Raw genomic sequence first — 27,595 nt, 5'->3', positions numbered from 1 at the left:
CCAGCATTCCGCAATTCGAAATTCGAAGAAGATTCGAACAATTAACAAAATTACTTAAAATTTCACATTTTATTTTTTTTTGCATTTTTTTAGCAAAGGCTAACCCCTTATGAAAATTTGCAATTTTTGAAGCGAAAAAATTTTTTGGAGTTGAGTATACAGTGTTGAAGATTATGTCAAAAAATTCGGATAAGTGCAACTCCCATGTTTTTTCTACAAATAACAACGTCAAAATCGCATAATTAATATCCGAAAAATGCCAATAAAAATCAAGGTAAGTTTGAAATTGCTGTGACATCTTTCGTTTTGCGAACTTCAAAATTCTGAGGACACCATTGGATTCGTGAAGAAAATCTCTTTCCGTAGTGGTGCTGAACGAAGCAATACTATTTTCTGTTTCCTTAAAAACTATAGAGTATTGCTGCAAAATCGCATAATTCATATCCAGAAAAACAAAAAAAAAACAAAGTGAGTTTGCAAGTGCTGTTCATTAGTTTTGCAATCTTCACAATTTTTTAGACACCGTTGGATTCGTGAGGAAAAACTCTTTCCGTAGAGGTGCTGGATGAAGCAATACTTTAAATACTTGTGAAAAACATCGCAAGAACCAATTTTTTTTGGGCGTAAAAATTCAAGGTCGTTTTTAAGGCCAAAAACGCTGTAACTCCTTAATTTTTTCGAATTTCGAAAACTTTCTAACATTCCGCAATTCGAAATTCGAAGGAGATTCGTAAAATAAACAGAATTTCTGAAAATTTCACATTTTATTTTTTTTTTGCATTTTTTTAGCAAGGCCTTATGAAAATTTGCAATTTTTGATGCGAAAAAATTTTTCGAGTTGAGTATACAGTATTGAAGATTATGGCAAAAAATTCGGATTAGTGCAACTCCTATGTTTTTTCTTTAAAAGCAAAGCTCAAAATCGCATAATTAATATCCAAAAAATGCAAAAAAAATTAAGGTGAGTTTGAAATTGCTGTAACATCTTTAGTTTTGCGAATTTCAAAATTCTGAGGACACCGTTGGATTCGTGAAGAATATCTCTTTCCGTAATGGTGCTGGACGAAGCAATACTCTTTTATATTTCCTTGAGAACTTTAGAGTACTGCTTCAAAATCGCATAATTCATATCCAATAAATCAAAAAAAGTCCCAACATGGGTTTGCAATGGCTGTTATTTCCTTAGTTTCGCAATCTTTACAATTTTGCTGACACCGGTAGATTCGTGTAGAAAATCTCTTACCATAATGGTGCTGGATGAAGCAATACTTTAAAGTTTTCTGTGAAAATCATCGCTAGATCCAATTTTCTTTGGGCGTAAAAATTCAAGGTGGTTTTCAAGACCAAAAACGCTGTACCTCCTTAATTTTTCGAATTTCGAAAATTTTCCAGCATTCCCCAATTCGAAATTCGAAGAAGATTCGAACAATTAACAAAATTTCTTAAAATTTCACATTTTATTTTTTTTGCATTTTTTTGGCAAAGGTTAACCCCTAATGAAAATTTGCAATTTTTGATGCGAAAAATTTTTTGGAGTTGAGTATACAGTATTGAAGATTATGGCAAAAAATTCGAATTAATGCAACTCCTATGTTTTTTCTTCAAAAAACAAGCCCAAAATCACATTATTGATATCAAACAAAAATCAACGTGGGTTTGATATTGCTGTAACTTCATTAGATATACGGACTTTAAGTTTTTGAGAACACTATCGAATTCGTTAAGAAAATCTCTTTCTGTAATGGTGCTGACTGAAACTATACTCCTATCTATTTCCTTGAAAACTTTAGAGTACTTCTTCAAATTGTTTGGTTAATATAAAAAAATTCAGAAAAAAACCAACGTGAGTTTGAAATTGTTGTCACTTCCTTTGTTCATCAAACTGCACCATTCTGCAGACACCGTCGGTTTTGTGAAAAAATCTCTCTCCGCAATGGTGCTGGATGAAGCAATACTCTTTTCTATTTCTTTTAAAACTTAATAGTATTGCTTGCAAGTTACAACAATTGCAAAGTCACATAGGTTTTTTTTTTAATGTTTGGATATCTATTATGCATAACATATTTTTGCATAGTAGATATACAAAAAATTAAAAAAAACTACGTGAGTTTGTAATTGCTGTAATTTTCTTTGTCTTGCAATTTTTACATCATGCAGAAAACGTTGCGTCATGGTGCTGGAAGAAGGAATACTGTAAAGTTTTCTATGACTAACATGGCGAAATCCAAATTTTTTGGATATAAAAATAAAAATTGTTAACCAAACGGGTAGTTTTGTTACCCTTTCGCAAAGGAAAGGGTAGTTTCAATACTCTTCCATAAAGGAAAGTCGATTTAATAACCTTTTCTAAAGGAAATCGTAGCTTTAAAACTTTTTTCTAAAGGAAAGCGTAGTTTCAGTAACCTTTCCTAAAGGAAAGCGCAGCTTTAGTACGCTTTCCTACATTAAAGCATAGTTTTAATATCCTTTTCTAAAGGAAAGCGTAGTTTTAGTATCCTTTTCTAAAGAAAACTTTTCTGAAGAAAAGCGTAGTTTTAGTACCCTTTCCGAAAGGAAAACGTAGTTTTAGTACCCTTTTCTAAAAACAAGTGTAGTTTTAGTACCCTTCCTTAACAGAGAGCGTTGTTTTAGTACCTTTTACTAAAAAAAGCGAAGTTTTAGTACCCTTTCCTAAAGGAAAGCTTAGTTTTAATACCCTCTCCAAAACGAAAGCGTAGTTTTAGTACCCTTTCCTAAAGGAAAGCTTAGTTTTAGAATCTTTTTCTAAAAGAAAGCGTAAATTTAGTACCCTTTCCCAATGGAAAGCATAGTTTTAGTAACCTTTCCTAAGGCAGAGAGTAGTTTTAGAACCCTTTCCTAAAGGAAAGCTTATTTTTAGTACTTTTTCCTTAAGGAAAGCTTAGTTTAAGTACCCTTTCCTAAAGGAATGCGAAGTTTTAGTACCCTTTCCTAAAGGAAAGGGTATTCCCAAAGGAAAGCGTAGCTTAAGTACCCTTTCCTAAAGGAAAGCTTAGTTTTAGAACCTTTTTCTAAAAGATAGCCTAAATTTCCTAAAGGAAGGCGTAGTTTAGTACCCTTTCCTAAAGGAAAGCGTAGTTTTAGAACCCCTTCCCAAAAGAAAGCGTAGTTTTAATACCCTTTCTATTAGAAAGCGTTGTTTTAGTACTCTTTGCTTGAGGAAAGCGTGGTTTTAGTACCCTTTCCTAAAAGAAAGCGAAGTTTTAGTACCCTTTCCTAAAAGAAGGCGTAGTTTTAGTACCCATTCCTAAAGGAAATCGTAGTTTTAGTACTCTTTCCTATAAGAAAACATAGTTTTAGTACTCTTTCCTAAAGAAAAGCTTAGTTTTAATACCCTTTCCCAAAGGAAAGCGTAGTTTAAGTACCCTTTCCTAAGGGAAAGCTAGGTTTTAGAACCTTTTTCTAAAAGATAGCGTAAATTTAGTACCCGTTCCTAAAGGAAGGCGTAGTTTAGTACCCTTTCCTAAAGGAAAGCGTAGTTTTAGAACCCCTTCCTAAAAGAAAGCGTAGTTTTGGTACTCTCTCATAAAGGAAAGCTTAGTTTTAATATCCTTTTTCAAAGGAAGGCGCAGTTTTGGTACCCTTTTCCAAAGGAAAGCGTAGTTTCAGTACCCTTTCTTAAAAGAAAGCGTAGTTTTAATACCCTTTCTATAGGAAAGCGTTGTTTTAGTACTTTTTGCTTGAGGAAAGCGTGGTTTTAGTACCCTTTTCTAAAAGAAAACTTAGTTTTATTACCGTTTCCTAAAAGAAAGCGAAGTTTTAGTACCCTTTCTTTAAGGAAAGCGTAGTTTTAGTACCCTTTCCTAAAGGAAAGCGTAGTTTTAGTACTCTTTCCTGAAGGAAACATAGCTTTAGTACCCCTTCCTGAAGGAAAGCATAATTTTAGTACCCTTTCCTAAAGGAAGCTTTATTTTTAGTACTCTTTCCTAAAGGAAAGCATAGTTTTAGTACCCTTTCCCAAAGGAAAGCAAAGTTTTAGTATCCTTTCCTAAGGCAGAGAGTATTTTTAGTACCCTTTCCTAAAGGAAAGCTTATTTTTAGTACCTTTTCCTAAAGGAAACCTTAGTTTAAGTACCCTTTCCCCAAGTAAGGCGTTGTTTTAGTACCCTTTTCTAGGAAAGTGTACTTTAGTACCCTTTTCTAGGAAAGTGTACCTTAGTACCCTTTTCTAGGAAAGTGTATTTTAGTACCCTTTTGTAGAAAAGTGTACTTTAGTACCCTTTTTTAATTAATTTTAGTACCTTTTCCTTGAGGAAAGCGTGGTTTTGGTACCCTTTCCTAAAGGAAAGCGTAGTTTTAGTACCCTTTCCTAAATAAAAGCTTAGTTTTAGTACCCTTTCCTGAAGGAAACATAGCTTTAGTACTCCTTACTAAAGGAAAGCGTAGTTTTAGTACCCTCTCCCAAAGGAAAGCAAAGCTTTAGTACCCTTTCCTAAGGCAGAGAGTAGTTTTAGTACCCTTTCCTAAAGGAAAGCTTATTTTTAGTACCTTTTCCTACAGGAAAGCGTTGTTTTAGTACCCTTTTTTAAAAGAAAGCGTAGTTTTAGTACCCTTTCCTAAATTAAAGTGAAGGAAAACATAGCTTTAGAACCCTTTCCTAAATGAAAGCTTAGTTTTAGTACCCTTTCCTGAAGGAAACATAGCTTTAGTACTCCTTCCTAAAGGAAAGCGTAGTTTTAGTACCTTTTCCTTGAAGAAAGCGTGGTTTTAGTACCCTTTCCTGAAGGAAAGCAGAGTTTTAGTACCTTTTCCTAAAGGAAGCTTTATTTTTAGCACTCTTTCCTAAAGGAAAGCATGGTTTAGTAGCCTTTTCTAAAGGAAAGCGTACTTTTAGTACCCTTTCCTAACGAAAAGCGTTGTTTTAGTACTCTTTCTTAAAGGAAAGTGTAGTTTTAGTACCCTTTCCTAAATGAAAGTGAAGAAAAACATAGCTTTAGTACCATTTCCTAAAGGAAAGCGTAGTTTTAGTACCCTTTCCCAAAGGAAAACATAGTTTTAGTACCCTTGCATAAGGCAGAGAGTAGTTTAAGTACCCTTTCCCCAAGCGAAGCATTGTTTTAGTACTCTTTCCTAACGAAAAGCGTAGTTTTAGTACCTTTTCCTTGTTTCAGTACCCGTTTCTAAAGGAAAGCGTAGTTTTAGTGTCTTTTCCGTATGGAGAGCGTAGTTTTAGTACCCTCTCCTGAAGGAAACAAAGCTTAATACCCTTTCCTAAAAGAATGTGTAGTTTTAGTTCCATTTCCTTGAGTAAAGCTTGGGTTTGGTACCCTTTCCTGAAGAAAGACGTAGTTTTAGTATCCTTTCCTAAAGGACAGTTTTGTCCTTTCCTAGGGCAGATAGTAGTTTTAGTACCCTTTACTTGAGGAAAGCGTGGGTTTGGTACCCTTTTCTAAAAGAAAGCGTACTTTTAGTATCCTTTCCTAAAGAAAAGCGTAGTTTTAGTACCCTTTCCTAACGGAAAACGTACTTTTGGTACTCTTTCATAACGAAAACGTAGTTTTAGTACACTTTCCTTAAGGAAAGCGTTGTTTTAGAGCCCTTTCCTAAAGGAAAGCGTAGCCTTAGTACCCTTTCCTAAAAAAGAGCGTTGTTTAAGTACCTTTTCCTGAGGGAAAACATAGCTTTAGTACCCTTTCCTAAAGGAAAGCGTAGTTTTAGTACTTTTTCCTTGACGAAAGCGTGGTTTTTGTACTCTTTCCTAAAGGAAAGTGTAGTTTTAGTGTCCTTTCCTAAGGCAGAGAGCAGTTTAAGTACCCTTTCCTTAAGGAAAACATGGTTTTAGTACCCTTTTCTAAAGAAATCCTTATTTTTAGTACTCTTTTCTTAAGGAAAGCATAGTTTTAGTACCCTTTCCTAAAGGAAAGCTTATTTTTAGTACCTTTTCCTCAAGGAAGCCTAGTTTAAGTACCCTTTCCCCAAGTGAGGCGTTGTTTTAGTACCCTTTTCTAAAGGAAAGTGTACTTTAGTACCCATTCCTAAATGAAAGCGTAGTTTTAGTACCCTTTCCCTAAGGAGAACATAGCTTTAGTACCCCTTCCTAAAGGAAAGCGTAGTTTTAGTATCTTTTACTTGAGGAAAGCGTGGTTTTGGTACCCTTTCCTAAAGGAAAGCATAGTTTTAGAACCCTTTCCTAAAAGAAAGCGTAGTTTTAGTACCCTTTCCTAAAGGAAGGTGTAGTTTTAGTACCGTTTCCTAAAGGAAAGCGTAACTTTAGTACCCTTTCCTAAAAGAAAGCGTAGTTTTAGTACTCTTTCCCTAAGGAGAACATAGCTTTAGTACCCCTTCCTAAAGGAAAGCGTAGTTTTAGTACTTTTCCTTGAGGAAAGCGTGGTTTTTGTACCCTTTCCTAAAGGAAAGCATAGTTTTAGTACCCTTTCCTAAAGGAAGCTTTATTTTTAGTACTCTTTCCTAAAGGAAAGCATAGTTTTAGTACCCTGTCCCAAAGGAAAGCAAAGCTTTAGTACCCTTTCCTAAGGCAGAGAGTAGTTTTAGTACCCTTTCCTAAAGGAAAGCTTATTTTTAGTACCTTTTCCTTATGGAAATTTTAGTTTAAGTATGCAATAAAACAATTTACAGATTTTACTTCTTGAGCCTGAAGGGGAGGCAGATCTTATCGGATTTTTATGAAATCTTCCAGCTAATGGCTGAATTTTCGTCAGGTACCACCTTCTTTAAAGGAGGTATTCAATGTACTTGTTTAATGTCATCCATGGTGGAGGGTATATAAGGTTCGGTCCGTTCGAACTTATCATCATACCTTCCAGAGTTTAAAAAATTTCCCCTAAAGCTCCTAAACAAAAATTATATGAAAAAACCCCCACCAAGTTCAAAATTTGCTTGGTTTTTGTAATTTCGGTCAATGTTCGATGATAAGGCCAAAAGATAAGACCTGCCAATCACACTCTCATACAAAAAGTCAATCTTTGTGAAGCCCTCAGTCTTTATTGGATTGCTTTGTAGAAAAGAAGTGTATTAAAGCATAATGAAATACCTTGGATTACTTTTTCTCATTCATTTGATGGTGGAAGTTCACTCGACTTCGATACCAAGCAAAGATTCTTTGGTATGGTCACTATTGGAAAAGTAAAATTTTATGTACTGAAAAATTTAAAGTTTTTTTGAAGGATTTGTGGAAAAATCTTTTCATTAGATTGAATACCTTAGCAACTGAAATGGAAAAGTTAAATGTTAATGTCTTGGATTTAAAGCACAGGTTTGTTACATGTGGGCATACAAATACTTTAACAATTTTTATAAAACTCCTCTAGGTTGGATACTCAGGAAACAATGCTGAGGACGCTCTGGAATAACAGCCGTAGTTGGACCACAATTCAAAGACGTCAAGATGGCTCGGTAGAGTTTAATCGTTCATGGAATGAATACAGCAATGGTTTTGGCAATCCCAATGGAGAATATTTTATAGGTCTTCAGCGCATACATGACATGACCACCAATGGCCCACCCCATGAGTTAAGAATTATTCTCAAAGATTTCGATGGACATACGCGTTATGCTCATTACGATTTATTTCGTATTGGCAGCGAAGCAGAGAAATATACGCTTGTGGAATTGGGCAAATACAGCGGAGATGTAGGTGATTGTTTCACTTCTCATCGTGGTCGAAAGTTTACCACTTCTGATCAAGACAATGATAATAATCCCCAAAGAAATTGTGGTGCTGTTTTTCAGGGGGGATGGTGGTTCTTTGACACTTGTTATAGTGGGTAAATATTTGGCAATACAACAAATTTGAGTTAGATTTTATGTTTTGTTACAAAATCTCTTGTTTTTCAGTTATTTAAATGGGCCTTATCGAGCGCGAAATCAAGCCCATACATGGGGTGTCAGCTGGAATACATTTCATGGTTGGGATCATTCATTAAAGTATGCCGAAATGATGATACGTCCTAAAATTTAACCCAGAGACGAATTTTATAGTCCGTTAAAGGTTGTGGAAATAAACACCTTGAGGATTTTGGTTTTGGGAATATGGAACACAAATTTTTTTTCTTTTGAACAAAATAAAGAAATCACGATATATTATGACGATTGGTTGACAATAACCCGCGGCGACATGATGTCCAAATCTTGATATGGTATTTTCTAAGGGATACAGTTGAAGATTTTGCAAATTAGCTCCTGAACATTCCACTAAGGAACAGGAGTAAACTTCTCACATATCAATGAATGCTGGCCGATTCAAGTTTAAGCATCTTTCTATAGCCGAGTTCGAACGGCGTACCACACGGCGATACCTCTTTGTGGAGAAGTTTTTACAACCAAATGGAAGAGTAGTTCACAAATGTCGCCAACTTTAGGAGGGGATTACCACCTCTGTAAATTTTTCTGATGTTCTCGCCAGGATTCGAACTCAAGCGTTCAGCGTCATATGCGGACATGCTAAACTCTGCGCTATGGTGGCTTTCAGTTGAGGAATTTAACTCCTAGTATCTTGTCACGACGCGGAAACTTAAGGAAACAGCCTTGCGGCGCCTTGAACTCCTGGGAGAGTGCAATGACATTCAGGTCCAATCCAAACGAAAAGTCATCCAAAAACCAAACAAACATGAAATGACACTGCAACTGGTTAACGGTCTAGTTGCGGGAAATCCACCCGAACCCATGGGTCTGGGAGGGAAGTAATATCTACAGGTTCCAACCTCATGTTTAACAATACATCAAAATACTCACCCAATAACCAACAACACACTGATTAGGCAAGACAACATCGTCTTGTCCACTTGCGATGATACTTGCAACGGAATCTTGGGATTTGGAACAATCCAGCTTTATGAGATGTGCAAGGAGGATATCCAAATGCTGGGCTCGCATCCAATGGAAATTGAAATCTCAATTTCTGATGGAAAGGCGAGCAACTCGCAAGGAAATAAACAAAAGAGACAGAAAGAGGAGCAGAAACGGAAGCAGGGCTATGAACGCACAATACGACATCTGAAGAAGATGGAAGATCAAGAGCCATCCACTTTAATGATCCGTGACAAGCGTTTAATGCGCAAGCATGTGTTCCACTCAGAAAGTATAGTGGAACGTATGCCTCCCCCTGCTTCATAGAATAACACCACAACAAATACCCAAAAATTACTAATATAACTACAGAAACTCCTGTAAACGCTACTTACGGAAGTGAGACCGCAAATGAAAGGTCCTTACGTCCAATAATAGGCCCAAACAAGTAAGAGTGTGCTAAGTTCGGCCGGGCCGAATCTTATATACCCTCCACCATGGATCGCATCTGTCGAGTTCTTTGCGCAGTATCTCTTTTTAGGCAAATAAAGAATAATGAATATGGACGGAGCTATATCAAGTTATAGTCCGATTCGGGGCTCATGAACCAAAATCGGGAGATCGGTTTATGTGGGAGCTGTATCAAGCTATGGATCGATTCAGACCATATTGCACACGTATGTTAAAGGCCAAGGGAGAAGCCGTTGTACAAAGTCGGATGAGAGTTGTGCCCTCTAGAGGCTCAAGAAGTCAAGACCCAAGATCGTTTTATGTAGCAGCTATATCAGGTTATGGACCGATGTTGACCATACTTAGCACAGTTGTTGGAAGTGATATCAAAATACCACGAGCAAAATTACACCCAAATCGGATAGGAATTGCGCCTTCTAAAAGCTCAGGAAGTCAAGACCCAAGATCGGTTTATATAGCAGCTATATCAGGTTATGGACCGATTTGGACCGTACTTAGCACAGTTGTTGGAATTGATATCAAAACACTATGCGCAAAATTTCAGTCAAATTGGATGAGAATTGCGCCCTCAAGAGGCTCAAGAAGTCAAGACCCAAGATCAGTTTATATAGCAGCTATAACATGTTATAGACCGATTTGGACCATACTTCCCATAAATGTTGGAAGTGATATCAAAACACTATGTGCAAAATTTCAGTCAAATTGGATGAGAATTGCGCCCTCAAGAGGCTCAAGAAGTCAAGACCCAAGATCGGTTTATATCGCAGCTATATCAAAACATGGACCGAGTTGGCCCATTTACAATCCCAACCGACCTACACCAATAGGAAGTATTTGTGCAAAATTTCAAGCGGCTAGCTCTACTCCTTCAAAAGTTGAGAGAATTGCGCCCTCTAGAGGACCAAGAAGTTAAGACCCAAGATCGGTTTATATGGCAGCTTTATCAAAACATGGACCGATTTGGCCCATTTACAATCCCAACCGACCTACACAAATAGGAAGTATTTATGCAAAATTTCAAGCGGCTAGCTCTACTCCTTCAAAAGTTAGAGTGCTTTAGACAGACAGACAGACGGACATGGCTAGTTCGACTTAAAATGTCACGGCGATCAAGAATGTATGTACTTTATGGGGTCTTAGACGCATATTTCGAGGTGTCATGCGAGGGAGAAAGAAAATGGTAAATACCTCTGGATTAAGATTGGTCCCGAATCCTTGGCACAACTAAAGTCCTCACAAGGTAAGATAAAATATGGCCTAAACCACGTGAGATTGGTACTGCAGACCGATAACGGCGAGGTGGCCCAAGGAGTAGGGGAACATGGACTACATGTGGCTAGTGCAGACTAAATTCATAGGTAGCCACGGAAAATGCAATTTTTCTCATGAACATTCCATTAAGGGACAGGTGTAAACTTTCCACATATCAGCACTCATTGATATGTGAGAAGTTTACACCTGTTCCGATCCAAGTTTTTACCACTCCCCTAAGTTGGTTCATGTCTGGTATTGTGTATCCACCTAAGTGGCGGTATCTGTTAGTCGCGAAAGCCGGGCAATGACAAAGGAAATGCTCCAACGTCTCATCATCTTCCCCGCATGCCCTACACATGCTATCAATTGCCGCACCGATTTTACATAAGTGAGCTCAAAGTCCCATGTGTCCCGTTATGATACCAATAGCTATGCTGACCTCCTTCTTGCTTCTCTTCAGTAAAAGCCTCGTCTTCTCACGATCTGAATTCCCCCATAGGATTTTCGCCGTCCTACCGACCGTTTGGCTGTTCCACAATGTTGCATAGGCATTCAACGCCCACTCCCTTAACATGGACTGCGTCGACCCGAAAGGCTTCGTGTTAACCAAGTTTATTGGCGGCAGTCCTCTAGCCTTCCAAATCGCCAAATCTTTTGCCCTTTAATTCCTTCTTACTCCGTTATGACCCGGCACCCAAACGATGCGGATTTTCCCATCCTCAGAGAAGGCGTTAATCTCCTTCTTACACTGCAAGACTGTTGGTGACCTTACTGTCCTGGTTGTTATTGCCCTTATGGAAATTTTACTGTCGGTAAAGATGTTCACATTCGACGTCCTCGCGTTAGCACCACACCACTTTAAGCATTCCTTAATCGCCCGGATCTCCGCCTCCAGGATCGTATTATGGTCAGGCAGTCTAAAACAGATCTCGGTTCCTAGGTTCTCAATGTAACCCCCCAGGCCCACTCTGTCCTCTAGCTTTGATCCATCCGTGTAACATGATCTACCAGATGACAATACTAGGCTTCCGTCAATCCAAGATTGTGACGATGGCAGCAGTGCCTTGCACTCGACTTCAAGGTTCATCTCAGATATCCGATCGGAAACCTTTCCCCTTCTTTCCAGGTTTCCTATCGTCGCCTCGATTATAACGCGATGGTATGAGCTGCTCCCATCCTCAAACCATTCTCCTATCGCCTTAAGTCTCATAGCCGCAGTGGCTGCCTCACACTTAATCTGTATGTCAATGGGTCGGATATCTAGAATAGTCTGCAGTGCCCTAGTGGGCGTGGTTCTCATCGCTCCGCCTATGCCAAGACAACATGTTCTCTGAACCTGTGGTATTGGTCTAATCACGCTCCTGTAGAGCCAGTGGACTATGTTCGGTTTCAGGACCCATTTCGAGCCTACGGCCCGTCTACGTAGTGGAGCTCCCGAATGTGACACTTTCAATTCAGTTTCCTGTCCAAGATCACACCTAAGTATTTCACCTTGTCAGATATGGAAATCGTCTTATTGAGGAAACGTGGTGCATTAAATTGGCCCACCTTCGTCTACCTCGTGAACAGGCAGATTTCAGTCTTCTGTGGGTTAACATTGAGACCTCTGGGTCTAGCCCAGTCATATGCCATATGCAAGACCCTTTCGGCCCTTCTGCATAGCTCGTTCGGATCCTTACCCTTCATATCCCTCCTCAGTCAGCATCCGTAATAGGTCATTTATGTTTTGATATAGCTGTCATATAAACCGATCTTAGATCTTGACATCCTCAGCCATTAGAGGGCGCAATTCTCATCCGATTTGGCAGAAATATAGCATTAGGTGTTTTGTTCTGATTTCCAAAAACTGTGCTAAGTATGGTTGAAATCGGTTCATAACCTGATATAGCTGCCATATAAACCGATCCGGGCTCCTGACTACTTGAGCCTATAGAGGGCACATTTATTATCCGATTTGGGTGAAATTTTGAATGACGTGATTTATTTGTGACTTCCTACAACTGCGCCAAGTATGGTCTAAATCGGTCTATAACTTGATAGCTGTCATATAAACCGATCTGGGATATTGAATTCTTGAACCTTTAGAGGGCGCATTTATTATCCGATTTGGGTGAAATTTTGCATGGCGTGCTTTGTTATGACTTCTAACAACTGTGCCAAGTATGGTTGAAATCGGTCCATAACCTGATATAGCTGCAATATAAACCGATCCGGGGTCCTGACTACTTGAGCCTATAGAGGGCGCTTCCACTATTCGATTTGGCTGAAATTTTGCATGACGTATTTAGTTATGACTTCCAATAACTGTGCCAAGTATGGTCTAAATCGGTCTATAACTTGATATAGCTGTCATATAAACCGATCTGGGATATTGAATTTTTGAGCCTCTAGAGGGCGCATTTATTATCCGATTTGGCTGAAATTTTGCATGACGTGATTTATTTGTGACTTCCTACAACTGCGCCAAGTATGGTCTAAATCGGTCCATAACCTGATAAAGCTGCCATATAAACTGATCTGGGATCCTGACTACTTGAGCCTATAGATGGCGCATCCACTATTCGTTTTGGCTGAAATTTTGCATGGCGTGATTTATTTGTGACTTCCTACAACTGCGCCAAGTATGGTCTAAATCGGTCTATAACTTGATAGCTGTCATATAAACCGATCTGGGATATTGAATTCTTGAGCCTCTAGAGGGCGCATTTATTATCCGATTTGGGTGAAATTTGTGATATTGTGCTGAGTATGGTGTGCTGAGTATGGTTCAAATCGGTTCATAAACTGATATAGCTGTCATATTAACCGATCTGGGGTATTGAATTCTTGAGCCTCTAGAGGGCGCATTTATTATCCGATTTAGCTGAAATTTTGCAATACGTGTTTTGTTATGACTTCCAACAAATGTGCCAAGTATGGTCTAAATCGGTTCATAACTTGATATAGCTGCTATATAAACCGATCTGGAATTTTGACTTCTTCAGCCTCTAGAGGGCGCAGTTTTTAGCCGATTTGGCTGAAATTTATCGTTTTGCTATGACTTCCAACAACTGTGTTACGTATGGTCTTTATCGGTTCATAACTTGATATAGCTGCTATAAAAATCGATCTGAGATTTTGACTTTTCTGGCCTCTAGAGGGCGCATTTATTATCCGATTTAGCTGAAATTTTGCAATACGTGTTTTGTTATGACTTCCAACAAATGTGCCAAGTATGGTCTAAATCGGTCTATAACATGACATAGCTGTCATATAAACCGATCTGGGATCTTGACTTCTTGAGCCTCTAGAGGGCGTAGTTCTCAGCCGATTTGGCTGAAATTTTGCACATATCGTTTTGCTATGACTTCCAACAACTGTGTTAAGTACGGTCTAAGTCGGTTCATAACTTGATATAGCTGGTATAAAAATCGATCTGAGATTTTGATTTTCTGGCCTCTAGAGGGCGCATTTATTATCCGATTTAGCTGAAATTTTGCATGACGTGTTTTGTTATGACTTCCAATAACTGTGCCAAGTATGGTCTAAATCGGTTCATAACTTGATATAGCTGCTATATAAACCGATCTGAGAGTTTGACTTCTTCAGCCTCTAGAGGGCGCAGTTCTTAGCCGATTTGGCTGAAATTTTGCACATATCGTTTTGCTATGACTTCCAACAACTGTGCTAAGTATAGTCTAAATCGGTTCATAACTTGATATAGCTGCTATATAAATAGATCTGAGATTTTGACTTTTCTGGCCTCTAGAGGGCGCAGTTCTTAGCCCATTTGGCTGAAATTTTGCACATATCGATTCGCTATGACTTCCAACAACTGTTCTAAGTATGGTCTAAATCGGTTCATAACTTGATAAAGCTGCTATATAAATCGTTCTGAGATTTTGACTTTTCAGGCCTCTAGAGGGCGTGGTGATATTTTTCTATGACTTGTGCGGCATGACAAGTACGGTCTATATCGGTCAACAACTCCATATAGCTCATATATATTTGAGAAAGTAAAGTCAAAGAACTTGGCAAATACGATCCATGGTGGATGGTATATAAGATTCGGACCGGCCGAACTTAGCTCGCTTTCACTTGTTTTTAATAACCCCCTTATCTCATTTGAATTTTTAAAATCATTTGAAGGGGAATCTTTTTCTTCTTATCAACGTTTTCATACCATCCACCATAGAATGATTGTAAACTTACTGCGTCATTAGGTTTGTAACACTTCGATAGATAGACCTAAGATCCTGTCATATATCCACCAACCTCCCAGTTGGACGTTTTGAGACTCCGTGTTATCCGTTTTAATTTGAAGTTGAGTATCATCGATCATCGTAGCCGCCATGTATACCAATCTTCCAATTTAAGTTCCTGAGTACCTACATTTTACAGTTCTTTTCTGAAATGGAAACATGTTAACTTGCCAAAAGTCATGCATAGTGATGGGTGTATAAGATTCGTTTTCGCCTGATGTTTTAACCATTATCTCTGAAATGACAAACCATTTCCTACAAAGCAAAATTTTTACTTTTCAGTTTCAATATTGTTTTAATAGAAGACTCGTAGTTGAAAACAAAAATGCGCTTTCTATGGATTTTTATTATTTTCCCTGCAACATTGGCAACGAATATCGAGATCTTTGAAAAAGAGTTCCTGGTAAGTCAATGTCTGGGCAAGGAAATTGATTAATTTCCCTAAAGTATTTTTTGATTTTCCCCCATAGGATCTCAGTAATTTGGATGATAATGTAATTTTGTGGAAAAATCTTTTCCTCAAATTGAACACTGTGTTAAGCAAAACACTTAAATTGGAAGAAGATCTTGAGAATATTAAAAAGAGGTAAGATTTAGACAAGAAATATAGAAATGAAAATGAAGTTAAAAAAAGTAAGGGCGTGCTAAGTTCGGCCTGGCCGAATCTTATATACCCTCCACCATGGATCGCATTTGTCGAGTTCTATGTGCGGTATCTCTTTTATAGGCAAACAAAGAATATTAAATAAGAACTGTTATGTTATGGGAGCTATATCAAGTTATATTCCGATTCGGACCATAACTGATGCTGAACATTGTAGAAGTCATTGTGTAATATTTCAGTTCATTCAGATAAGAATTGCGCCTTATAGGGGCTCAAGAAGCAAAATCGGGAGCTAGGTTTATATGAGAGCTGTATCAAGCTATTGATCGATTCAGAACATATTAGACACGTATGTTGAAGGTCATGAGATAAGCCGTTGCACAAAATTTCTCCCAATATGGAAGAGGAATGCGCCCTCTAGAGGCTCAAGAAGTCAAGATCCCAGATCGGTTTACATGGCAACTATATCAGGTTATGTACCGATATGCGCTATACATAGTACAGTTATTGGAAGTCATAACAAAACACGTCATGCAAAATTTCACCCAAATCGCTTAATAAATGCGCCCTCTAGAGGCTCAAAAATTCAATATCCCAGACGGTTTCATAAGACAGCTATTTCAAGTTATGGATCGATTTGGACCATACTTGGCACTGTTATTGGAAGTCATAACTAAACCCGTCATGCAAAATTTCAGCCAAATCGGATGAGAATTACGCGCTCTATTGGCTCAAGAATTCAAGATCCAAGATCGGTTTATATGACAGCTATACCAGATTATAAACCGATTTAAATCATACTCAGCGCAGTTGTTGAAAATGATACCAAAACACTTCGTGCAAAATTTCACTCAAATCGGACGAGAATTGCGCCCTCTAGAGGCTCAAGAAGTCAAGACCCAAGATCGGTTTATGTGGCAGCTATATGAAAACATTGACCTATATGGCCCATTTACAATGCGAACCGACCTACACTAATAAAAAGTAAAATTGCAAATTTTGCCCATGAACATTCCACTAAGGAACAGGGGCAAACTTCTCACATATCAAGGAGTGCAGTCCGATTCAAGTTTAAGCTCAATGATACAGGGCCTCATTTTTATAGCCGAGTCCGAACGGCGTGCCGCAGTGGGACCCTCTTTGGAGAGAAGTTTTACATGGCATAATACCTCACAAATGTTGCCAGCATTAGGAGGGGAAAACCACTGCTGAAAATTTTTTCTGATGGTCTCGCCAGGATTCGAACCCAGGCGTTCAGCGTCATAGGCGGGCATGCTAAATTCTGCGCCTCGCTGGCCTCTTTCAAAATTTCAAGCGGCTAGCTTTACTCCTTCGAAAGTTAGCGTGCTTTCGACAGATAGACGGACGGACGGACATGGCTAGATCGACTTAAAATGACATGACGATCAGGAATATATATACTTTATGGGGTCTCAGACACATACTTCGAGGTGTTACAAACAGAATGACGAAATTTGAAACCAAGCGTTCAGCTTCATCGGCAGTTATGCTAGCCTCTAAGCTACGATGGCCTCCACAAATTAAGATATCCAATTGTGATTTTGCACATACCGGAGGTAAAAAAAGTTGATATAGTCAGATCCAATTGTATCTGGCATCAGATATAATTGGTTCCGAAAAATGGTTATAAATTATTGGATCAAATTGGATACAATCTGATACAATTTTTTCTCGAATTCAGATCCAACTATATATAATAATATATAAAGGGATCTTAAATTAAACAAGAAAATGCGTGCTAAGCTCGGCCGGGCCGAATCTTGGGAACCCACCCAAATGCCAAATCTCGGAGATGGGTGCACCGATTAAAGCGAAATTTTGCATGCCAACTTATGGTACCCCAAAAACATGAAATTTATATGCAATTTTAGGGTTAAATAATCTGGGGGGACGCCCCATCCCAAAACCCATCCGAACGGACATGTTTACCGATTGGGAAAATATGGGTATCAAATGAAAGGTATTTAAGAGTAGAGTACGAACTTGGCATAAAAATGTCACCATACGTGTCGGAGTGGGGGGGGGGCTCTCCACCCCCAACATCACATATTTATCAATTAGGACAATATAGATATCAAATGAAAGGTATTTAAAGGTATAGTAAGAATCCGACATACAAATGTATTCCTTGGTGTCTAAGGCATCACCCCACCACACAAAAACCTCCCAACAGGACCTATCTACCGATTGGGACAAAATGGGTATCAAATGAAAGGTTGTTGGAAGTTATGTTGAGTCTACGGGCCTCTCCAACCCCAAAGGCCCCCAAAAAGGCCATGAATGTCCAACGTCACCAAATGGGTATAAAATTAAAGGTCCTTGAGAGTTGACCGCGAATCTGATATACACATTTGGGACATAGTCTGAGACTGGCCCACCCACCTAATATGCTTTAATTGGAAGTGTAGTTCGATCGGGATATTATGGTAATTAAACGATTGGTCTTTGACAGTAGAGTTCGAATTTAACGTTGATATAAGGATTGAAATATCTGGGTCACGTCCTGCCGTTCAGCTGGACATGTAGATCTCCACATTAAAGGACTCAAATAAATTATTTTTAGGTCTTATCGTCGGGGGACCGACCCTCTCCATGCAAATAAAACAACACCAAACTGTCATCAAGGACGACCGCGAATATATTGTATTCTAATGGAAGGAAGTGCCAGAGGGCAAGCGCCCTCCCCTTATTCTACCCAAAAAAGGAATTAGCAAGTAACAGCGTGCTAAGTTCGGCCGGGCCGAATCTTGAGAACCATTTATCATGGATTCTGCTAAAAATTTATACTGAATAAATTCAGTTAAAGGGCATAATTTTATTCCACATACCAAACTTCTGTCAAACCAGCAAAAATTGAAGCTTCTAGGAATCGAACAAGGATGATCGAGTGACCGGTCTTCATGGGAGTTGTTGCAAGTCGTAACAGAACACCGCATGCAAAATTTTCAGCCAAATCGGACAAAAAATGCGGATTGTAAGGGCTCAAGAAGCCAAATCGGGAGATCGGTTTATATGGGAGCTATATAAGGGTTTAGACCAATTTGGACCGTACTTGGCACAGTTGTTGGAGGTCTTAACAGAACACCGTGTGCAAAACTTCAGCCAAATTGCGGCTTCCAGAAGCTTAAGAAGTCAAACCGGAAATCGGTTTATATGGGCTATATCTATGTACTAGCTAGAAGGGACCCTCACCGCTGCGCCTTCTTTCACTCTCTTGTTTTATCTGAGACCTATAATGGCATGAAATGGAATGTTCATAGGCAAATTTGTATTTGCATACTGGCATGGTCAGGAAATAAGTCCTGTATGGGGGTGCTGGTACGGCCTTTCAGATATTTCGCCCCAATGTGAATATCATATTGGTGCTCTTCTCCTAAATTCTTTTCACTCGAGCCTTATATTGCTATGTCCCGTATGGGAGATTTTTGGGGGTGGGGTGGACCCCTATATGTCAAATTCGTGCTCTAGTCTCAAATACCTTTCATTTGAGCCCCATATTGTCATTATTGGTTTAAATTTTCATTAGGCGGGCTTTAGAGTTGGGGCGGCCCCTTCAGATATCCCACCATAAATAAGGATACCAAATTTCTGTTTTTGAGTTATTATAAACAAACTACATTTCACTTAAATCGCCCACCCATCTCCGAGATCTGGCTTTTTGGAAATAGGCTAAGGGTAGGATCCGCCCATTAAAGTTTGGATATTAGATTTACTTAATTTTCTTGGTTTTGATGGTGGATTGGTGTAACCAAACCATTTGCAACGAAAGTTGATATCATATTCATACTCTCTCCCAAAACCACATTTGAGCTACATTATTGTAAATATATGCTATATATATGTGTGTGTGGTTTAGGGGGAGTTTATAAGGTGAGGCATCCCTACAACACTTGGCCATAAATCAGATATCGGATTCGAGCCCCTTTTTGCAATAGTCAGCAAATATGTCCAGTTTGATGGATATGTAGGTTGGGGCGGCCTCCCACGCAATTAGCCCTAACAAATATCAGCATCGTGCTCTACTCTTAAATTCTTTTTACGTGAGTCTCAATTGGCATTGGTTTAAGGGGAGTTTATAGGGTGGACGACCCCCAAGCACTTGGCCTCAAAATTGGATATCAAATTCGTTTTCTACCAAAAAAAACATATTATTAGAGCCCCTTATTGCCATATTAGGCAGAACGGTCCCAATATGGCTATAGCTGCCGTAAAGACCGATATCTCGATTTAAGGTCTTACCCCCTTTAGAGACGCATTTATTATCCAATTTCGCTGAAATTTAACACAGTGACTTATATTAGGCTTTTCGACATCCAGAACGTGACCCAGATACTTGAATCCTTATATTAACATTAGATTCGAACGCTACTGTCACAGACCTTTCTCTTAATTCCCATTTTGCCCCGATCGAACTACACGTCCTATTGAAGGGTATTTTGTGGGTGGGCCGGTCCCCGATTCTGTCCCAAATGTGTATACCAGATTCGTAGTCAACTTCCAATAACCTATCATTTGATACCCATTTGTGACGTTGGACATTCATGCCCGTTTTGGGGGTTTTTTGCTTTGGGGCGACCCCGTAGACACCTTGGACTAAATTCTTATAACATATATGTACCCAATTTCCAAACACCATTCATTTCATACCAATATTATCCCAATCGGTAAATATGTCCTACTGGGGAGTTTTGAGGGGTGGGTGTCCCCTCAGACACCAAGGAATACATTTTTATGTCAGATTAACACTCTACTTTTATTGCCCAAAGCGACAGGGAAAGGTTCCTATTGAGTGGTGTTTTTGGGGGTGGGAGACACCCCAACACTTAGGGTGACATTTTTATGCCAACTTCGTATTCTACACTTAAATACCTTTCATTTGATACCCATATTGTCTCTATCGGTAAGCATGTCCGTTCGGGTGGGTTTTAAAATGGGGCGTCCCCCCTAGGTTACTTGGCCCCAAGATTCTATACCAATTTCGTGTTTTGGGGTACCATGAGGTGGAATACAAAATTTTGCTTAAATCGGTGCACCCATCTCGAAGATCTGGCGTTTTTGAAAATTGCTGTAAGGGGGAGGGTCCGCCCCCTGCCTTCTGATATCAAACAATGTAACAAAGATATATTATCACTGGGGGCTCAAACTCTACCATTTGTGAAAAACAGACAAACAAACTAACAAACAAAGGGCAACAATTTCGTTTTTATATCCTCCACCATAGGATGGGAGTATACCAATCTAGTCATTCCATTTGTAACACCTCGAAATATTGATCTAGGACCCAATAAAGTATATATATATATATACATTAATAGTATATATGAGTCGATCTTGCCGTGTCCGTCCGTCCGTCTGTCGAAATCACGATAGCGGTCGAACGCGTAAAGCCAGCCACTTGAAATTTAGCACAGATACTGAATGTTGATGTAGGTCGTTAGGGATTGCAAATAGGCCATATGGGTTCAGATTTGGATATAGCTCCCATATGAACCGATCATCCCGATTTGAATCCTTAAGCCGCTGGAAGCCGAAATTTTTGTCCGATTTTGCTGAACATTTTTATATGGTGTTCTGTTATGACTTCCAACAACTGTGCCAAGTACGGTCCCAATCGGTGTATAGCCTGGTATAGCTCCCATATAAACCGATCTCCCGATTTGATTTCTTCATCCGATTTGGCTGAAATTTTGCACATAGTATTCTGTTAGGTGTCAAGAACCTGATATAACACCCATATAAACCGATCTCCCGATTTGACTTCTTGAGCTCCTGGAAGACTTAATTTTCATCCGATTTGCCTGAAATTTCTGTAATAGTGTTCTGCTGTGACTTCCAACAACTGTGCCAAGTACGGTTCAAATCGGTCTATAACCTGATGTAGCTCCGATATAAACCGATGGACCGATTTGAATTGTTGAGCCCCTGGAAGACGCACGAATGGTTCTACGGCTAAACAGAAGAAAGGCGAATTGGGATAAATTTCGGCATAAATTCTGCACGTCTATCCCTTCTAGAGCAGAAAGGGAGGTAGAAACTGCGGAGGATAATGAGAAAATGGTAAAGTGGATCACGAAGGCCCTGGTGTCAGCATATGCTAGTGCCAAGCCAAGGGGCAAACAGCGACCACCATGGTGGACCCCAGAGCTGGTTGGTCTAAGGACTGCAGAAAACTCTTCAACAAAGCAAAAGCCACAAGAGCACCACACAATTGGGACATCTATAAGGCTGAGCTAAGAAAATATAAGGGCGAGCTACGAAAGGCTCAGAACAAATCGTGGGTAGTATTCTGCAGCTCCGTACAGGATACATCTGAGGCCTGTAGGCTAAAGAAGATTCTTTCCTCGAGACCTATTACGGCGTGGTACTGAATATACCACAATGTCTAGTGAGGGAACACTAGAACTACTCGTTGATACACATTTCCCGGGAAATTCTTCAACTGACAATGTGGCGCCGGAAGAGGTTGTCACTGGTATCCATTCATCGGGGGTTATTAGGGAAATTGTGTCTGAACCGAAAATCCTATGGGCCATAAGAATTATCGACTCCTTTAAGTCGCCCGGCCCTGATGATGTATCACCGGTTGAATTACAAGCTGTGTCTGATAGACTGGTTCCTTGGCTTAGGAAGATATGCTCTGCTTGTATCAGAATGCCATATATACCTGTGGAATGGGGAAACACGAAGGTCATTTTCATTCCGAAACCAGGAAAACGCTACCACACGAAAGCGAAAGATTTTCGTCCTATTAGTCTGTCATCCTTTATGCTGAAGACTCTTGAAAGGTTGATAGAAACATATCTTAAGGCAAAGATCCCTGGAGATCGCCTGTTGCGGCAGCAGCACGCATATTGTAAAAACAAATCCACTGAAACAGCCCTTCACGACCTAGTCGGCTACATAGAGGGTTCTCTCGCTGTCAAGAAATATACAATGGTAGCATTTCTTGACATTGAAGGTGCTTTCAATAATGAAAAACCGACGTCAATCATGAAGGAGTTGGAGTTTCTAGGCATCGACTTTACCATAAGAAAGTTTTTAATAACTTACATACTAAAAGATGCATTACGGTAGGCTTGCGATCTGTGGAGATGGGTCAGCAGGGGAACACCTCATGGAGGTGTAGTGTCTCCTCTACTTTGGAAGACAGACTTTAAAAAAAAAATCTAGTCTCTGGAAGAAAAATGTGTAAAAGTGATGGCGTATGCTGATCACGTGGCAATCCCAGCACTCTAAGAGATATACTTCAGGAAGCTCTAAATGCAAAACCGAAGTGGGGTCTAGGTATAAATCCGTGCAAAAAAAAGTATTGTATTTCTTTTCAGCAGGAGATACAAGTTGCCTACAGTGGAATCTGTCTCCTTGGGTGGAGAGAATGTTCCATTTACAGAAAGCGCAAAATACCTGAGTGTTTTGCTGGACAGGAAATTGAACTTCAAATCCAACATTTTGGAAAGGGCAAGAAAGGGAACTCTTGCCCTATGCACCTGCAAGAGGGCCAATGACAAAAGTTGGAGGTTTATACCGCGTATAATGCATTGAGTATATACTGCAATTGTCAGACCTATTATGCTATATGGTGTTGTGGTCTGGTGGACGGCGCTTCAAAAGTCCACCTACTGCTCAATACTTAACCGGATCCAAAGGATGGCTTGTTTGTGCATCACAGCCGCATTGAGGACGACACCATCTGATGCACTGAATTTAATGCTACATCTAATGCCCCTGGACATTGTGGCTAGACGAATTGCAGCGACGACTGCCGTGAGGTTAAGGGAGCTTTCTCATTGATCATGTGACGGCTACGGACACTGTGTTATCCTTGATACAATATCCGATGTTCCAGGCATAGTTGATTACCCCCTTCCTGAGCCGCTTATTGATAAAAAAGTACTATACCACTATCCCTGATAGAACCGATTGGAACTACGATATCCCTGATAACAGAAGTTACATAGACTTCTATAGGGATGGTTCCAAACGAGATGACTACGTGGGCTTTGGGGTGTACTCTTAAGATATAGAACTGGTCATATCGCAAATGTTACCCGACCACTGCAGTGTGTATCAAGCGGGGATCCTTTCAATTAAGGAAATGGGGGGTTGGCTAGAATATAATATCATTTCGGACGATTGGCATAAATATCTTCTCAGACAGCCAGGCAGCCATTAAATACCTGGAGAACGTATTTCTGAACCACCCTCGACTGCCGCAGATCTCTCAACGAGATGGCTGAACAGTTCAAACTTCACCTGTTCTGGGTGCCGGGTCACAGAGCTATCCCAGGGAATTGTAAAGCGGATGAGCTTGCGAGACCAGGAACTACCTTCCAGGGATACTGGAATCTGTGGGTATGCCTCTAGCGACATGTAAGCTAAGTTGTCAGGATCAGGTCCGAAGGACAACAAATGATAGATGGTCACAATAGGGTGTTGTGAGCATTCCAAAACTATTTGCCCTAATCTAGACTTGAAGAGGTCTACTGCTTTGCTGTCACTAGCTAGAATAGACGTCTCAGTCATTGTGTCCGTCATGACAAGTCATTGTCTAATCGGAAAACATGCTGACAGACTGAAGGTTGCCAGCAACGATTTTTGCAGAAGCTGTGAAGACATCGAAGAAGAAGAGACTATAGAACACCTTCGATGTGTGTGTCACGCACTAGCAGTCAGAAGGAGTTCCACTTTATGTTCCCATTTCTTTGAGAACCGGCCTGATAAAGCGGATGTGAACATTCGCAAGTTATTGGGCTTTTTAAAGCGATTTGGATGGTTCGTCGATAGGAACTAGAAGGTATCTTCCTTCTTCTGTTCCTGTGGTATAACAATGGACGAAAATGTCTAAGTGAGTATGATGGCAGACTGCCACTTAAACCTAACCTAAACTAGCTCCCAAATAAACGGATTTCCGGATTTCTATTCTGCGGCCCCTAGAAACTTAAATTTTTGTCTGTCTAACTTCCTTTGTCAACATTTTTAGCAGAATTTATGGTGGAGGTTTCCCGAAACTTCACCCAACCGAAACTAAGCACATTTTTATACCCTCCACCATAGAATGGGAGTATACTAATTTCTACATTCTGTTTGTAACTCCTCGAATATGCGTCTGAGACCCCATAAATTCTAAATATTCTTCATCGTCATGTCATTTTAAGTCGATCTAGCTATGTCCGTTCGTCTGTCCGTCCATCGAAAGCACGCAAACTTTCAAAAGAGTAAAGCAAGCCACTTGAAATTTTGCACAAATACTTCTTATTAATGTAGGTCGGTTGGGATTCTACATGGGCCTAATCGGTCCATGTTTTGATATAGCTGCTATATTAACCGATTTTGAGTCTTGACTTCTTGAGCCTCTAGAGGGCGCAACTCCCGAACGATTTGACTGCAATTTTGCACGTGGTGTTTGGTATCACTTCCAACAACGGCGCTAAGTTTGGTTCAAATCGGTTCATGTTTTGATACAGCTGCCATATAAACCGATCTTGGGTCTTGACTTTTTGAGCCTCTAGAGAGCGCAACTCCCGAACGATTTGACTGAAATTTCGCACGTGGTGTTTTGGTATCACTTCCAACAAGTGCGCTAAGTTTGGTTCAAATCGGTTCATGTTTTGATACAGCTGTCATATAAACCGATCTTGGGTCTTGACTTCTTGAGTCTCTAGAGGGCGCAATTCCCGAACGATTTGAATGAAATTTTTGCACGTGGTGTTTTGGTATCACTTCAACAACTGCGCTAAGTTTGGTTCAAATCGGTTCATGTTTTGATATAGCTGCCATATAAACCGATCTTGGGTCTTGACTTCTTGAGCCTCTAGAGGGCGCAACTCCCGAACGATTTGACTGAAATTTTGCACGTGGTGTTTTGGTGTCACTTTCAACAACTGCGCTAAGTTTGATTCAAATCGGTTCACGTTTTGATATAGCTGCCATATAAACTGATCTTGGGTCTTGACTTCTTGAGTCTCTAGAGGGCGCAATTCCCGAACGATTTGACTGAAATTTTTGCACATGGTGTTTTGGTATCACTTCCAACAACTGCGCTAAGTTTGGTTCAAATCGCTTCATGTTTTGATATAGCTGCCATATAAACCGATCTTGGGTCTTGACTTCCTGAGCCTCTAGAGGGCGCAACTCCCGAACGATTTGACTGAAATTTTGCACGTGGTGTTTTGGTATCACTTCCAACAACTGCGCTAAGTTTGATTCAAATCGGTACATAACCTGATACAGCTGCCATATAAACCGATCTTGGGTTTTGACTTCTTGAGCCTCTGAGGGCGCAATTCTCGTCCAATTGGACTGAAATTTTGCACGTGGTGTTTTGGTATCACTTCCAACAACTGTGCGAAGTATGGTTCAAATCGGTTCATCATCTGGTATAGCTGTCATATAAACCGATCTTGGATCTTCACTTCTTGAGCCAATAGAGGGCGCAATTCTTACCCGATTTGGCCGAAATTTTGCATGAGGTGTTTTGTTATGACTTTCAATAACTGTGCTAAGTATGATTCAAATCGGTGCATAACCTGATGTAGCTGCCATGTAAACCGATCTGGGATCTTGACTTCTTGAGCTTCTAGAGGGCGCAATTCTCATCCGATTTGGCAGTACAACGGCTTCTCTCATGACCTTCAACATACGTGTCCAATATGATCTGAATCGATCAATAGCTTGATACAGCTCCCATATAAACCTATCTCCCGATTTTGCTTCTTGAGCCCCTACAAGGCGCAATTCTTATCCGAATGAACTTAAATATTACACAATGATTTCTACAATGTTCAGCATTCATTTATGGTCCGAATCGGAATATAACTTGTTATAGTTCCAATAGCATAACAGTTCATATTCAATATTCTTTGATTGCCTTAAAAGAGATACCGCGCATAGAACTCGACAAATGCGATCCATGGTGGAGGGTATATAAGATTCGGCCCGGCCGAACTTAGCACGCTCTTACTTGTTAGTTAGTTTTTTTTTTTTTTGAGTTCCTCAGACTTCACAGACCTTATATATTTCCTTATTGCCTTCAGGTTGGATTCTCAGCATTCATGGACCACCATTCTACGCCGTCAGGATGGTACAGTTAGCTTTAATCGTAGCTGGAATGAATATGGCAATGGCTTTGGTGATCCCAATGGTGAATATTTTATGGGTCTTCAACGTATTCATGAACTAACCACCTACGGCCCGCCTCAGGAACTTATGATTATTCTGAAGGATTTTGATGGTCAAACACGTTATGCAAAATATGATCGTTTTCGCATAGGCAGTGAAGCAGAGAAATATGCCCTACTGGAGTTGGGCCAATATAATGGTGATGCTGGTGATGATTTTTCTATTCACCGTGGCCATAAGTTCACCACACCTGATCAAGATAACGATGATAATGAGACGCGAAATAATGGTGCAGTTTTTCAAGGAGGATGGTGGTTTTTTGGACTGGGTTATCATGGGTGAGTTGTAGTGGAAAAATGTTTTTTTTTTAATTAAATTACTTTTGCTCTCTTTTAGTTATTTAAATGGCCCTTACCGCTCACAGGGAAACTCTAATGGCTTTGGTATTAGCTGGCATTCATTTAGATTGTGGAATCATTCTTTGAAATTTGCCGAAATGAGAATAAGACCTAAGTTGTAGTTTTTGTTATGAATTAATTCTTATTACATGGCCGCAGCAAAAAATTATACACTAAAAAAACAATGGCCAAATTTTAATGATTTGTAAAATCATATTTAAGAAGTAACAACGTGTGAAATCTTGGGAAACCACCACCATACTAAGCTTAAGGGCATAGTTATATCTTACGTACCAAACTCCTCCCAAATCAGGCAAAAATTTAAGTTTCTAGGGGCCGTAGATGACTAATCGGGATATACGTATTTACTAGAAAGTAGCTTTAGTTCCCTTTCCCAGGAGAGTGGGTAGCTTTAGTAGCCTGTTCCAACAGAGAGGGTAAATTTAGTGCCACTTGCCAAAGAAAAGGGCCTTAAGTGCCTTTTTCGAAGGGAGAGGTGAGCTCTAAAACCATTTTCTCCCAAAAAAGGGGGTTATACTCACCCTTTCCCTAGGGTGAGTGTAACCTTAGTATCCTTTCCGAAGGGTGAGGAGAAGGAAACTTTAGTGCCCTTTCCCAAGGGTGAGGGTAGCTTTAGTAACCATTTCCAAAGGAGATTGTAGCTTTAGTACCCTTTCCCAAGGGAAAGGGGAGCTTTAGTACCCTTTTCCAAGGGAAAGGGTATT

At 39.8% G+C, this 27,595-nt stretch overlaps 2 protein-coding genes across 2 annotated transcripts; both read left to right on the top strand.

Annotated features, from left to right (window-relative positions):
* Positions 1 to 7,152: 7,152 nt before the first annotated feature.
* On the top strand, positions 7,153 to 8,061 carry LOC106089920 (fibrinogen-like protein 1). Its single transcript, XM_013255907.2, has 3 exons — positions 7,153 to 7,231; positions 7,287 to 7,742; positions 7,813 to 8,061. Exons 1-3 carry the CDS (start codon positions 7,191 to 7,193, stop codon positions 7,934 to 7,936), a joined length of 621 nt encoding a protein of 206 aa, XP_013111361.2. The 5' UTR covers positions 7,153 to 7,190; the 3' UTR covers positions 7,937 to 8,061.
* Positions 8,062 to 15,004: 6,943 nt separating this feature from the next.
* LOC106095515 (ryncolin-1) lies at positions 15,005 to 27,135 on the top strand. Its single transcript, XM_059365159.1, has 4 exons — positions 15,005 to 15,132; positions 15,200 to 15,315; positions 26,388 to 26,810; positions 26,869 to 27,135. Exons 1-4 carry the CDS (start codon positions 15,055 to 15,057, stop codon positions 26,990 to 26,992), a joined length of 741 nt encoding a protein of 246 aa, XP_059221142.1. The 5' UTR covers positions 15,005 to 15,054; the 3' UTR covers positions 26,993 to 27,135.
* Positions 27,136 to 27,595: the final 460 nt, after the last annotated feature.

Source organism: Stomoxys calcitrans, chromosome 3, assembly GCF_963082655.1.
Source record: "Stomoxys calcitrans chromosome 3, idStoCalc2.1, whole genome shotgun sequence".
In the NCBI taxonomy this organism is placed as follows: Eukaryota; Metazoa; Arthropoda; class Insecta; order Diptera; family Muscidae; genus Stomoxys; species Stomoxys calcitrans.
This window is presented reverse-complemented; position numbering and strand designations above follow the sequence as displayed.